At 34.3% G+C, this 15,607-nt stretch overlaps 1 protein-coding gene across 1 annotated transcript; it reads left to right on the plus strand.

Annotated features, from left to right (window-relative positions):
- The first annotated feature begins 3,826 nt into the window (after positions 1-3,826).
- Positions 3,827-15,265, plus strand: ARA-2 (Ras-related small GTP-binding family protein). Its single transcript, XM_021444726.2, has 2 exons — positions 3,827-4,440; positions 14,609-15,265. Exons 1-2 carry the CDS (start codon positions 4,220-4,222, stop codon positions 15,042-15,044), a joined length of 657 nt encoding a protein of 218 aa, XP_021300401.1. The 5' UTR covers positions 3,827-4,219; the 3' UTR covers positions 15,045-15,265.
- The last annotated feature ends 342 nt before the right edge of the window (positions 15,266-15,607 follow it).

Genomic DNA, 15,607 nt, shown 5'->3' on the forward strand with positions numbered 1-15,607 from the left:
TTAACAGTTGAGAGTCAAACCACAAAGTTACTGAAACTGAGAAGATTATGAAGGATTCAAGAAGACTTGGAAGATCAAGATTGTAATTCTTGAGTTTATCTTTTTATCATTCTTTTGTTTTTTAGTTTATTTTTGTTGTTTAAACTTTATTTAATAATGATGTATGACTTGATGGGGAACTAAATTGTTAATCTAAGATTACGATTGAACTAAATATGTAGTCTCAATTATTTATTTCTCTTTTACTTATATTTGATAGATTTAAGATTGTTTATTTTATTCTATTCTTAATGCTTCTAATTGCCTAATCACTAATTAGATTAAATTGGAAACCTAGATTAAACTTTGACGAAGGAGATTTAGGTAGACCTTGAATAGAATAACGTAAGATGGAATGCACTCAGTTGATTAGGTGATTTGATTTGCATATAGGGTAGACATACACCTATTATTAGTAGTTAACAATAAGAATTAAATAATTCTTTATGGAAACAATACTCTACTTCATTATTATATTACTTGTTAACGAGACGTGCACTTGCGTGAGAAATCAACAACAATTGCTTATTTCCTTCTTCAATAAACGTTGTACTTAATTTGGTACTCAGCCTTTAAGAGCCATTATAGCTATACTCATAGTTTTTATTGTATTTCCTTGAGTGGTTATACCTTAATTGATTGAAAAGGTATTGTTTGAATGGTTATACCTTAACTAAGGTAAAAGGAAGAGTGGTTGTACTTTAACTTTAAAAAAACATTGTATTGAAAGATTGTACTTGATCTACAAAAGACATTGTATTAAATCTTATTTTGTTAGTAGATTTTAAATTTCTTAATGAATCTAAGGGAGAAGACGTAGGCAATGAGGTCAAATCTTTATGAAAACTATTGTGTTGATTTTCTCTTATTCTTTTAATCTCATTTGTATTTCTAACTTCTCTTATTTCATAAGAAATCCATTATCTTATTCATTCTCAAAAAGGTGATTTGACTTGAAGGAACTTTATTTTCTTGAAATTGAAAAGAAATTTTTAAAATATTTTAAATTTTCTAATTCTCTTTCATCTCGAAACTATTCACATTAAGCTTATTCCATTAAGAATTTTGTTGAAAAGCAAGAATCTTTTTTAGTGGATTGGAAATTCCTTGGTTGTCAAAAGAGAGGATGTAGGCATTTGAAAAGTCGAACCACTATAAATGCTGTACCTTACTTTTAATTTTTCCGCATTGTGATTTATTTCTTACATTTAGCTTAGGAAAATATTTTACCTTGATTCATTATTTATGTTTTACTTGCATTTGACTTAGGAAAATATTTTACCTTGATTTATTATTTGTTCTTTTATATTTATTATTGAAAACTTGCTTAGGAAAATCACACATTTTGTTTTTGACATAAGAAGAAATTTTTGATTGCAAAAGTCTTGATTTTTACACTTAATTTTCAAAAGTATTTTTAAATACAAATTCACCCCCTCTCTTGGTATATTGCTTATTGAGACTTCTACAGTAACTAAGAAAAATCACTTGCTTTGGTTTTGACACAAGAAGAAAATTTGTTTTTCAAAAATGGATTATTTTTATTAAGCTTGTAAAAGAAAATTTTAAAATACTAATTCACCTTTTCTTGGTATTTATTGCATTGAGCGTAGTACACTAATATCCTCCTTATCACAAAACCAAACAACCATTTCTTTGCATTCAAATATATTTCCAGCACTAAACTTAACCTAACTCCCATCTACTTCACTTTCCAAGTTTATAATACTCAAATGCTTACCTTAAGTGCCTTTTCAAATTGATTTCAAGCTCACCAATTCACCAACTTAAGGGAAAATGTAACCCAATTGGAATAAAAGCCAATCTAGCATTACAAATCGATTAAAATGCATCCAAAATAGTTAAGTGGCTTAATTTTACCTAACTTTGCATTTGTCAAACTCCAAAATACTCCAAATGAGCTCTAATCTTCAATAGGGGACTTAGGGTTTCAAAGGTAGAGAAAAGAGCTTCCTTTCCTTGAGTTTTCCAAATGGGTGGAATGCCTAAAGTCTTATATATATATATATATATATATATAGTGCAAATTTTGCAGGAGTCAACTACATGTTCAAAGGGAGTCAACTATGTCCATTCAAAACTAGCCAAACTTGCTGAGTTGGATAGTTGAAGGTCGACTATGGTTTCCATGTAGTCAACCCTAACACAGAATGCTCGTTTTTGCAACCTTGTTATCCTAGGGTCAACTACAACCTCTCCATAGTCAATCCTAAAGTAGAACACTTTCACCAAAAGTCAAATTAACTTGATTTTTCAACCTTTTAACTCCATTTCTAAGCTTTCCAACTCATATCCACTTTACTAAATTATCATGATTCAACAAGCATACCTCACATTGTCAACATTCAACCTCAAATCAACCGCAACCCCAAATTTTCAATGTTTTTGCCTAAGTGTCATAGTTCATACTCTTATAGAGTTAAATGTATATAACATCATCCAAAAATTCCTCAAACATGCCAAAATTTGAAGTCACTCTCCACAAACATACACATACCTTTGAGTTCATATACACATGCATTAAATTAACTCATCAAATAGCTTAACATCAACATAATCTGTATCAAAGTTGAGGGTGTTACAACTAACCATGACTCATTATGAGAATTTTATTTGATATTTTCGTTAAGCGTTTATAAAAAAACTTTCACATGATAGTTATGCAGAAGATCATTTAACTTGAGGTCATTAGATTACCTGTTACATGGAATGCTATTTTTTGACATTGTCTAAAGTGGTTTAAGCTAAACATGCTCAAGAAGGATTGACATTGGGAATAGTAAGAGATACAAGAAGGTAATTCAATGATCGATTAAGGATTTATTAAGTCAAGTGAATTGAAGGGAAATATCCCATTTACAACTTGAATTGTGATAACTCATGGAACTCCTTGGCCAATGTAGTTAGAGATGTCAGCCAAGGAGTTTGTCTGCATCCTCCTAATGAGTTTGATTATATATTCAAGTGCTAAAATGACATAAACAAAATTTGAGTAAACACTACACCATACTCCAAGTCTTGTCCAGATATTAGAAGATAAAAGGGCTGATAACTACACTATTAACATTGTTCATTAAAAGGTTGAGTCAAACCACTACTAGTCAATTTTTTAATGTTTCAAGCTTTTGTTGTTAAAAAAATAAAATTATTTGGGTTTTTTAGAATTTGAAAAAGAAATATTTTTCATTTTTTTAAATTTCTCAAAATTTTTTAATAAACAAAAATTATTTCTATTTTTGGGATTTTTTAGCATAAAATTTATTTCCAATTTTCTCAATTTTTTACAATATTTGAAAAATATAAAATTATTTATGTATTTTTTATAACTTTTTTTAGAATTTTAAAAATTTAAAATGGTTTTTACTAAAAGTCATGTCCATATCTAGAAACATGGTCAATGTGGTATGAACATATTACAGATAGAACTTCTATCAATATCAAGGATTGAACCAAAATTAACAATTAATGAAAGTAAGTAAACTCAATTTGTATAAATAATAGAAGAAGACTTAAATTTGATATATTCATGTAATATAGAGACTAAATTGTTATAATTGAATGTGTGATGAAATATTTGTTGAATGGATTATTCCCAATTCTTATACAAAATTAGTTATCTTACGTGTACATAAAGATTAGATATGATAACCAAACTTCTAGTTTTTCAAAACATAATTGTGCGGAATGTATGATTTTTTGAACTCACATTTAAAATTTCGAGGCCCCATACAAGTACTGGAAATATAGAGAGGGAAAAAGAGTGGGTGTGTTTGACCGTGGATCGAATGTGCTAGATTGAGAGTAAATTAAGGGAAGGCGAAGCCAGCTACTGGTGGCTAATGTTGCAGTCGACTGACCGGCGGTATGATGAAAGGTGCGGCAGTGGGTTGGTGAGGACAGAGGAGGTGATGGGAAAAAGTGAAGGGAAATTTGTGAAATAAAGAAAAAATGTAGTGTTATTTTAGGCTTATGTGGAAGTGTTGCTTTGGGAATATAAAGATTTATTATAAATACCTTACTTTGGGAAAAAACTTAGGTAATCCGTTACAGGTTTACTTACACTTCCCCTGGATTCCAGCCAGCCCGACAACAGTCCTTTGGCTCTCCACTTTCAAGCTGTTGTGCAAAAACCAAACTCGCCTCTCTCTTTCTCTCTTTCATGGCTGGGTACAAACCCGAAGATGACTATGATTACTTGTTCAAGCTTGTTCTGATTGGTGATTCTGGTGTTGGTAAATCCAACTTGCTTTCGAGGTTTACAAGAAATGAATTCAATCTGGAGTCTAAGTCTACTATCGGGGTTGAGTTTGCTACTAAGAGTTTGAATATTGATGGCAAGGTCATCAAGGCTCAGATTTGGGACACAGCTGGGCAAGAAAGGTTAGTTTAACTTTATATGTTTGAACCTTTTTGCTGCCTTTTGATATGTGGTTTTAGTTGTTTTTATCTCAACTTTCATGGGTTCGCGTGGTTTTAGCCCCAAATTTGCCACTTTTGAATTAGGTTTTAACTTTCTTTTTTCTTGATGCTGAGAAAGCTCTCCAGTTTTTTCTTTTTTTCGTACTTTTTTAATTTCCTGGCAAAAAATTTCGCGTTATATGAAATATCACGGGCATTTGAGGGCAGGAAGGATGAATATTTCTTGTTAGATCACCGAGGCTTTTGTGTTTAGAAATTCTCAGTTTGTGAAGCAAATGAACGTTTCTTGTTCCTTCAAAATTTTAGGATTATAAACAGAGGTGATTCTAGCTCTTGAAAGGATGCAACCTGTAGGATTTGTTTTTTATTGTTAATTTATCTACAATATAATGGATGCGTGAAGCTTAAATATGATAGTGGATTCCATCCTTTTGTTTATACCGAATTGGAAATGTTCAAACTGCTGTTATGGTGAGCTTATGAATGGTTTATTGCATGGTTAATCAGCTTATGTCTGTTACAGTGGACAATTACACTTCATTTTTTGACAATATGATTCATACAATTGCTTGCTTATCCAATAAGAGTGCAAGTTTATTTTTCTATGCTTCTATCCTAGTTGTCTGTTGCAAATGTTTGCTGCTGTCTCTTTCAGTTGAATGGTGTGTTCTGCGTTTTGTGAATTGCTTTTGAGTGAGGATATAGCATTATTGTAGTTCATTTGTCCTTTTTCTATTACTTTTATTGGACCTGTTTTTCGGTTCCCCTACAGAAAGTTATTGGATTTATTCAAATCCTGTTATTTTCTGGTTTCTCGAAGTGGAAGACTTTATCCTTTCCTTGTATATTGACAGTGAAAATTTTTTAGAAGAAAAGAACGAATGCTGTAATGATTGGAAAAAACTTTAGGGCTGCTTACTTCCTTTAAATTACCTTATAATATAATGTTTTAGTTATAAAACATAATCCCTAGCAATTTTAATAATAAATATGAGTTTATTTTAAAGTAAAAGGCCTGTAATCTGGATGCAATGTTACAAAAATGTAAGCCATTAATAATATTAAATTACGGCAGAGTCATTTGACCATCTTTTTATTGAATTACAATGAAGTTATGGGTTACAAAATCTTCCTTGTACTCACTATGTTTTGACAGGGCATTTTCTTAAGGCAAGGTTGCATCGTTTTAGCTGATGGTTTTTAGGTTGTCTGGTACTTATCATATTGCCCAACATGATGGCTTGGTGGTCTGGCTTAAGTTAATGCTTACTTCATTGCAAGGCTACCCAAAGCAAATGGTAGTAAGGTCTATGCAAACTTAATTTTATTTTTAAAAATTTTCTATAAGCTCCATATTCACCAAGAATATAATCTGAAATGAAGTAAAGCATCTTCCTGGATACTTATGTTGCAACTTAAAACTTTTTTCCTATCCAAACCCTTTGAAAATATTGTTGATAAGGTGAATCCTTTTATTATTACTATTGTTATTTTGTGGTAAACTTTGTTGTTGCTGCTTGACATAACAAAATTTGAAAATAGATATTACATGTTATTCTTTAAATAATTTCAAAACTAATTGGCAGCATTACATATGCTAGAGACATGCACAAATTAATGTAGGACCTCTAGGAAGTTAGGGTTTAAAGCAATTTTCTGATATGAATACTTAAGAAAACAAGGGAAAGTTGAATAGAGGAAAGAGAAAAATAAGAGAAAAGATCGCTAAAGTTCACACTAGGATTCTTCAGGAGTGGCACCTAAGGTTGATTGCATCACACAACCACAACAAAAAGCACATTGGGCACACTTCTTTAGCTGAAGCTGTCCATGCAAAATCAGTTTTTATAAAAGTAAAAGTATAGACACAACGTCCTTATCTTACATGATAAAAGCTCTGTTTTAAAATATTAATAAAGTTCTCTTGCATCAAGCTGGCTTATTTTTTGTGATAAGTTTGTTACTATGAGTGATTCGTGTAATCATAGCTTGGGTCATAATCAGGAAGATAACCAGCATTTTTTAGCAATTGTGGTTGGTTGAACCATCACTACAAAAACGAGTCCAAGCTACGTGAGAAAGGTTGCTATGTGTTCCATGGCAGCTGTGGTTGGTTGATATGCTTTGGAAATGTCTTCTAAGTACTCTAAAACTTTTAGCAAAGTTGTTAAATAGATTTCTATTCTAATGTTATCGAGGCGACAGAAATACCGTAGGAAACATAGAAGTTCTATTGGGAAGAAAGTGGTACTTTCGGATTTAACTACGTGGACTTTGGGAAATAGCCAAACCTTGAGGCCATGGAAGCAAACCAAAGCTCATTGTAATTTTATTACCATGGGGTTCTCTGCCTATACTTCTCTTACAAAGTTCTTTGTAGAAGGACTTTGGAGAAGATGGAAAAAGAACATTATTACAAAGCACATTGGGCAGACATCTTTAGGTAAGGCTGTCCATGCAAAATAAGTTTTCATAAGAGTAAAAGTATAGACACAATGTCCTTATCTTACACAATAAGAACAAAGCACATTTTTAAATATCAATAAAATTCCCTTGCATCTAGGTGGCATAATTTTTTTTGATAATTTTGTTGAGATTCATGTAGTCATAGTTTGCATCATAATCACAAAGATAAGCAGCATTCTTTAGCAATTGTGATTGGTTCAACCATCACTACAAAAATTGGCCTGAGCTATATGAGAAAGGTTGCTATGTGTTCCCTGGCAGCTGTGGTTGGTTGAAATGCTTTGGAAATGTCTTCCAAGTATTTTAAGCTTTTAGACAACTGTTAAATAGATTTCTATTCCAATGTTATTGAGGTGACCAAAATACCATAGGACATATAGGTCTATTGGGAAAAAAGTGGCACATTTGAGTTTGATTTAGTGGACTTTGAGAAAATAGCCAAACCTCGAGGCCATGGAAAGCACACCAAAGGGCTGATACATATGTAATGGGCAGCACTTACTCAAATCCTAACCTAATGGGTTCTTGGAATCCTCCTTTTGCATATGCCACTTTTACATCCTTCTGTTTGATTTGGCACAATGCACTCACATGTAGCCCTCAACAAATCTCCTACGTTCACCTGTGAGTTGCGTTCAGCTCCCTTGTGCAAGTAAACCACGTTGTTTCTCTCAGCTACCCATGCACCCTTATGCTAGCACTCAACCATGCACATCCCCTTGTGTCCAAGTTGTCCCTAGTGCACCACCATTGCTTTGATTCATTGCTATTGATGCACCTTAGGCTAGCATTCAACCACACATTTCCCTACATCTAAGTTGTCTCAATGCACTCACCTTCACATTTGAGAAACATTGCATCAACAAACTCGTTGAATCCAAGTCAAATCTTTTGCTCTAATAGCAATTGGTTGGGAAGATAAGCCAAACCGTGAGCCTACAGGGAGTACACCAGAGTGCCCATACACCTGTCTGACACTAATTGAACCCAAGAGCCTGAGGTAGCGTTTGGTATCACTTTCAAGATTACCGTGGTGATCTGATCATTAGTGACCCTAGATTCCCATGTTTGGTGTAATATTGTTATGAACAGCTGATCTTAAATAATTGTGTTTGGTATTGCATAGAAAAAAAGATTAAGGAGTGCAAAAATACTCGAAATAACCTTATTATAAGTAATAAGGATGGGAAGGAAAGCAACAGTTTCAATTCTCAATTCCAATAAAATGCAACTGGATCTAATATATCTGAGTTGATGATCAGAATATGGATATTGAATGGACAAGTTGTAAAGTAACAATCCATCGTTCTATGGGTGCAAGGCATGAACCAAGTTTGATGAGTTTAATTCCCTAAACTAGCCAGTCAAGTCATTAACATGTTCCTATAACGGCCAATAGATGACATGTTCTGTGAGACAACCATTGTCTTTTCTATAGCCAATAATTCAACATCATTTAGCCAAAAGTATCCATAAAACAATGAAAATTTCCACAGAAAGTGCTCCAAGTCCAATTAAATATTTATTCAAACTCCTGAGATGACGGCCAAAAGTGCCTGGGTTCACATCTCAAGAACAAGATCCAAAATCACTTTAGAAGTTAAATATCAAAATCAAATGATGGTTTGTATCTGTGTGTAGGAGTGCTCCCAAGCAGCTTCATGCCAATTTTCTTCTTCAATTGTGAAGGCAAGGTGAACAAGAACTCAATCTTTGACTTATCTTTCTTCAAATCTTGCTAGCAGTCAACATGTCTTCTTCATAATCTCATCGGAAAAAGCCATGCATCTCTCATCTCCTTGAACTTTCTTTTTCAAAAATGCTTGCATTCAGCTTGAATTCCTCTCTAGCTCTTTCAAATGCAATGCTAATCTTTCCCAGTACCAACACTAAAATTGTCATAACAACATCAACAGCTTTCTCCTTTTATTTCCATTCCCTTCAGTTTTCTTTCTTGTTTGTGCAGTAGTATCTCAAGTAGGTTAGCAAATAAATTCAGGTGAGCCAGCATTATTAGGTGTGATATCTCCATTGATTTCCATTTTAGCATCTTCTTGAGCAACCATCGTTTCTTCTTCCTTGTCTATTTCTTCACATACATCAAACAACTCCTCTGCACCCTCTCCGGTGGCTCTATCTTTTCCAAATTTCCCTGCTAAGTCCAGTCTACCAAATCTGACTAGTGTCCTATTCCATTTACTTAACCAAAATAGCGTCATTTTGGAAATCCCTTCTGAATTTACTAGAGTATGGATTACACAAGGATATCCAAGGATACACACATCTCTGTTTTGGAGCTATCTTTCTGCTGTGAACCTTTTTATGAAAGAAAAGATCTTCCAATTTCGGCTAGAATTACTCGTGGACTCCAGATTTACTAAATACCATCATGCTTTTATTGGGACTGTGGAAAACGCTCAAGTATGGGAAAAGTCTGAATCTTCTTCCAATGTCTGTGTGTTCCTTCATGATAAAGGACTCCTTACAGCCTCAAAAGCCTAATCCCAGATTGCTAGTAACCTGTAAGTGCAGGACACTTTTGCATCCTCCTTCCACAGTTAGATGGCTTAAAGAATTCAAAACCACTATTTTGATCTGACTCTTTCCACCTCTAGAGAAGCTTTATTTCTTGTACTAGATTCTCAAAGTGCAACCAACTGGGTTCATATTCCAAAACTGCCATCCAGATATGAGCCCATTAAGCTAATACCAGAAACTTGGTTGTCAACTATAAAAAAGTACACCAAAATGATGAATCTATCCAAACCTATAAAGCATTCAGATGGGAAAGTCACCATCACAAAAGACAAAAAAAAAAGACCTGAGACTGTTTATGTTTCCTATGCAGTTCATAATGCAACTTTACTTTGTTAAGCCTGATGCTTTTGTAGAACAGTTTGGGTTGAGCAGTCTCCTAGAATGTGCTTTTAGGTCTGTAAAAGAAATATTGTTATTGGGATGTCAATTTTACATGTCCAGTTTGCTTGAAAACTTGGTGTTCTAAAGTTGATTGAAAGAAAAAGAAATCCGCACAACAGAAACTCAAAGAAGTATGAGGCAGGAGATCTTGAAGTTGACCTTTTTGGAAGACCTACTGGAAAGTCTGACCAAAGCTTGCTAACTCAAGGAATTGTCCTAAAACTACAGGCAAGAATGGATGCTTTAACCAAGAACTTCTTTTGCTGATCCAAAGCAATAATTTTTCACAGCAACATTCTTTCAAAAAGATGGATATATTTTTTAATACAAGTTTTTTAAATGCTACAATTTGTGCAAAAAATTTGGCAATTCTTTTCTGGGCTCCAAGGTATTGCACAACTAAGTTTTCTCATGGTGGTGTTGGTACCATTAATAGGAAAAAAAAAGTGCTGGTCATTATAATTGAAACAAAGTTGCCAATGAATGCCTGATTTTTAGAGGGCCATTTAATCAAAAGTTTTAGGTAGAAATTTTTGTTTCTGCATGTGCGAGAGCACATGTGCATGTGTGTGTGTGTGAGAGAGAGAGAGGGAATAGCTGACCTGTAACTTTTATGTTGTGCTGAGTTTAGATGAAAACAGTAGGACTTGAAGTTGTACAGATTCATCAATGTCGTGTCCATTAGAATTTGATCTTTGAATGTACCACTTTTTGTCGATATACTTCAGTCATCAGTCAAGTTTATGGTGCAACAGCAGTTATTTATGTTTCTGCGGTGACTAGTCACTTGACGTAGTTAATCTAACCTGTTTTTACCCTTGATTTAAATTTCACTCTCAAATGTGGGGGAAAATGGGTCTTTAAAGTTGGGGATGAATATGGAAGTAACCCTATTAGTCATCTAATGCCCTAAAATGCCTGCCAATAAACTATATTTTCCTACATCTATACAAACACAAATTTTCCCCTTCGAAGTAACACTGTTAGTTTCCAAGTTTGTTTCAAACCAAAAGATATATTGTTCCCTTTAGAATGATTTAGAATTAGTTATTTTAACTTGGTTATTTTGTCTCTGTTAATTTCATTATATATCACTGGGTTTACTATCACTCAAAGTGATATCTTATCATTTGTTGTCTTTTAAATTATTTCTTAGGCTTATCTCAATGGGGTGCTAGAGCCCCATATATTAAGTTAGAGTCAATGTAATTCAGCAAGTGAGGTTTTACAAGAATGTGGTTGAGTTCCCTCAAAGAACTTCAATTTCCAATTTCTTGATCGAGTGGATGGTACATATGCTATTTCTTTCCTTTTTTTTTTTCTTATTTTAAACTCTTTACATTGTCACCTGATTTCCTTTTATATAAATTATGTTGTTTATTTGCTCCCTTTTTTCTATGCCTTTTGAGTATGTTACTCTTTTTCTCCATTTTTTCCATTCCTTCTCACCCCCCTGCCCATTTATTTGTGCCTTCCACCAGGGAGCTTGTCCCTGTACCAAATTGCAAACTAGGCTTTTGAGACATTCATTGCTGCTGTTGGCTGCATCTAACTGGCCTAGATGAGGCTGGAAATGGTCAAGACAAGTTTTGAACTGGCTTGCTGAGGTCAAATCTGGCCATGTAAGGTTGGATCCAGCCTGATCCAACTCTGGAAGAGGTAGGGCTGAATCCAACCTGGCAAGGCTGAAAATGGCCACGGCATGGCTTGATTTGGCTGCCAATACTATAAACAGTTTAGGCAGGCCAGATCCAGCCTATTGAGGGAGTAAACAGCCATTGCAAGGCCAGATATTGCCAAATCTGATGGATCCAGCCTGCTGATGGTTGGAAACAGTCCTATAGCCCAGATTATGGCTGCTAATTTCACGATGACTTGCTGGCAGATGGAAGAAGAAAGGAAAGAGGGAGGAAAAAAAACAAGAAAGAGGGAGAAAAGAAAATCAGGGTGTTCATGGAATTTGAAATGATCAGAAGCTTTTTATTACCAATGGAATATTGATGCCTATTACATTTTAGGGGGATAAATGAGTGTTTATTAAAATGCATGGGGGAGAAAGAATTTTTGGGTAAACCTCTGGGGGGTCTTTTATTTCTCACTTAGAATTGCCTAAAGTAGAAAAAGTTTATAGGGAATGCCACTGGATCTTCAGAATGTTTTATTGTTCTTTATTCTCCAGAAACATTAATATTCACACTTGGGGAATGAAAAAGGTGTTAATATTTTTGAATTTTGATGCTATTACAGTCACTCTAAATTGTTTGTTTGTTTGTTTTTCTTTTTTATATCTTTTTAAGAGTATCCCCTTTATATTTTTAAACCTCCTTTCAAGAGTTTCTAAGTCATCTTCGAGAGTTTTGTTTCATATCTTGTTGATGCCTTACACCTATAATGGGTAGGCTGAAAACCATAATTTTACCCATGGTTTGTTATTTTAGAGCTCATTACAACACCATGAAGCCTCTGGTAATCGGTTTGTATTGAAACTGTATGGTGTTTCTAATTTGGGGATGATAATAGCAAAGAGTTAAGCCTAAACTTGGTTTGTGTTTGTTATGTTTGTGTGTTGTGTTCTGGATTAGACATAATGTCAAGCAAGGATTCTTAACTTTTTGTGATTAACTTAATCTGCTTGACAAGATTCAATACTTTAACAAAATGGCTATTACACCAACTGGTTATGGAAGATGATCTTGTAATTTCATATTTAATGGCAACACTCTGCAATAAAACATGCATGATAGAATGAATGGAGAACAGTTTTAGGCTTAAAAGTGTGTTGTCAATTGGTAGTTGTGTTGATGAGTCTTAACCAAGAAACGATAGTGGACCAACCGTTTGTTTATTCTGATTTTCCAGTTTAAGAGTAAAAAATTGTTGTTAGAGGGACTTAACCTTTAGTCACAATTGGTTCTTATGCTGTGCAAAGGACTTAATAGAATGTATAATTGGAAAGAAACGAAAGGTAAACAAATGTTTTACCCTAGCTTCTAGATAGAAATGAAAGGTAATCTACAATTGTTATATTCTAATTTATTCTACTTGAAACTGAACCCAAAAAAAAAAACAAAAAATCTGACCAATTTCATAATTTCCCAAAATTGTCTCTAACAAGTGATATTTCCAATTAGATTTAATTAAACATTGGGTACTTGAAATTTATCAAAATGTACACATTGATACCTAGTGAAAAGTAAATGTACAATTTGCACCTTGAACTTTTCAATTATGTACCATGTTAACCCAAACTATTACACCGCTAAGCCAATTGGCTTATATATTTGACATTTGACCAAAATTATTTCGTTATGTATACATCACATGGAGCCATCAACATTCTTTTCAACAGCAATTGAAAAAATATATAGGTTTTTGCTCTTGGATGGTAAAACTCTCTCTCAAGATCTGCTAAGTGTTGGATGCCACATGGCATCTATGTAAAATTTTCACAAAATGTTTTAACATTATTTTAAACACATGACGTACGCATGACATAATTAGACTGGTCAGATGCCACATAGGTGCGCTAGGTTAACATGGTATACTATCTGAAAGTTTCAGGATGCCTATTGTATAATTTTTCTTTTCTTTAGATACTGATTTGTACATTTCATTATAGATTGAGTGCCAAATGTGCAATTAACTTTTCCTTTAACAACCTTCTTGTGATAGTTTAATGTTTTTCTGTCACCCTTGTGATTATAGCATTGCAACCTTCAAATTCGGATCGTCTCGTATTTGGGTCATGTCCGATTTGAGCTATTCCGTATTCGGGTTGCCTTGGGTTTGGAGGTTTGGTTATTTTTGGTTTTGGGTCATTTACTGTTTTTAGTCAATCCATTGGATGTTGAGTGGGTTTGGATGGGTTTTTGGGTTCAGGTAAAATTTTCCACCTGTAGCCCCCCCTTGGATAAACTCAGTTAATGAATGTAAATGTATAGAACTAGGGGATCTCAAGGATGGAAGCATATAGTTTCTAAAAACTTGGGGAATTTTGTAATTATGCTTTTTAGCATTGAGAAAGTATTATGATCTGCCTCCATATAATTCATTCTGAGAATGCATCTAGTGATACTTCACTGTATATGTTTTATTAAGTTTCAGGACTCATTTACATTGGAACTGTCTTGGCTCTGCTACCCTTTTCATTGGTTTGGTATGCTTTGAATGATCTATATACTAACCATTAGGATTTAACCAAAGTCTGATTTGCTTATGTAACTATATAAGCAAATTGATTGCATTGATAGATTCTGTGTGGTGAGCTCCCTGATGTAGTGGCATTTGTTTGTTGCGGTGGTGTAATGGTTATTGCCAATAATGTTTTGCCTGCACATTTGTTTTCTGGAGAAGAAAATTATTTCCTTTTCTATTAAGTTTGGTTTGAATGCCACCCTACTCCTGCCACCCTCTACATTTTGTGCCTTCTCTTTGAGTTTCTTTATGGACATGGAATTTGGTCTAATAAAGTGTTACGCCAAATGCCATGTAGATACTTACCATAATGAGCTCGTTTTGTAATTTTGGTCGCGTCTGGGTTGCCTGGCCATTGAGCAATTGTGCTTCACAATCTGAAATTTAGTTGTTTTTTTTTCTTTTATGCTTGAGTGCGCCCTATAACAAATCTATTGTAACTATTCCTGTTAAAGTGACAAGTGCAAGAAACTGCAATATTTTTAGGGTTACAAACCATAAATATTAAAACACACATTTAGTTGTCCTTTTCACTCTCCTTTTTTGACAGATACCGGGCCATTACTAGTGCTTATTATCGAGGAGCTGTTGGTGCATTGCTTGTTTATGATGTCACAAGACATGCTACATATGAGAATGCTGCAAGGTGGTTGAAGGAATTGAGGGATCATACAGACCCTAACATTGTAGTCATGCTAATTGGCAACAAATCAGATCTGCGACACCTTGTAGCTGTCTCGATAGAGGATGGGAAATCTTTTGCTGAGAGGGAATCTCTTTATTTCATGGAGACTTCAGCACTGGATGCGACCAATGTTGAAAATGCTTTCACTGAGGTTCTTACTCAGATATACCGGATTGTAAGCAAGAGGGCTGTCGAGACAGGTGGTGATGCTGCAGCCTCTTCTGTTCCATCCAGGGGAGAGACCATTAATGTCAAGGATGATGGATCTGTTCTTAAAAGAATTGGATGCTGCTCAAACTAGGTTTGCTTGTTTGGGTTTACACTGCACTTGGTATTTCTTTGTAAATGATTACATATAATCTGTCATTAGAATGAAAAACTAGCTTGTTGCTTTGGAACTTGCTTAGAAGGCCTTTAAACAAGGTGTTGGTCCAAAAATACCAATAACCAAACATTTGATGGGCCTTTTCCCATATCTTTTTCCTGCCTAAGTTTCAAATATGGCTTGTTTCCTGGTCGCAACCCCTTTGAATTGTTATGCCCTTACTATTAAAACGCGTGAGAAAATCTGAGAGTTGCTAAACTAATTTCTTGCATTGGCTTTGTAGGGGATGTGCTGGTACTCAAATTGTTAGTCCCTTTACTTACTGGATTCAAATTCTATTCGTTTATAAAGTAGAGGCAAGGCTGTCCAACACCCCACTATAGTTTTTATCTTCATGGTTGCTGGACCATGCCTTAAAGTTTCCTGCAAAGGGGTCAGATCCTTGAAGGATTAGAACCTTTGTGTACCAATATTGTCACTTTACAGGAGTGACTGTCTTCTCCCATAAAAAAAACAAATTTGTCCATGCCAAAGCAAAT

This window comes from Theobroma umbraticum, unplaced genomic scaffold (assembly GCF_002168275.2).
Source record: "Theobroma umbraticum cultivar Fairchild unplaced genomic scaffold, ASM216827v3 scaffold_30.0, whole genome shotgun sequence".
Lineage (NCBI taxonomy): Eukaryota > Viridiplantae > Streptophyta > Magnoliopsida > Malvales > Malvaceae > Theobroma > Theobroma umbraticum.

What these genes read in the sequence shown, in the direction of transcription:
- ARA-2 (XM_021444726.2), top strand. Translation starts at nt 4,220, where the DNA reads ATGGCTGGGTACAAACCCGAAGATGACTATGATTACTTGTTCAAGCTT. An exon ending in GACACAGCTGGGCAAGAAAG is followed by an intron (nt 4,441 to 14,608) that starts GTTAGTTTAACT and finishes CTTTTTTGACAG; the next exon opens with ATACCGGGCCATTACTAGTG.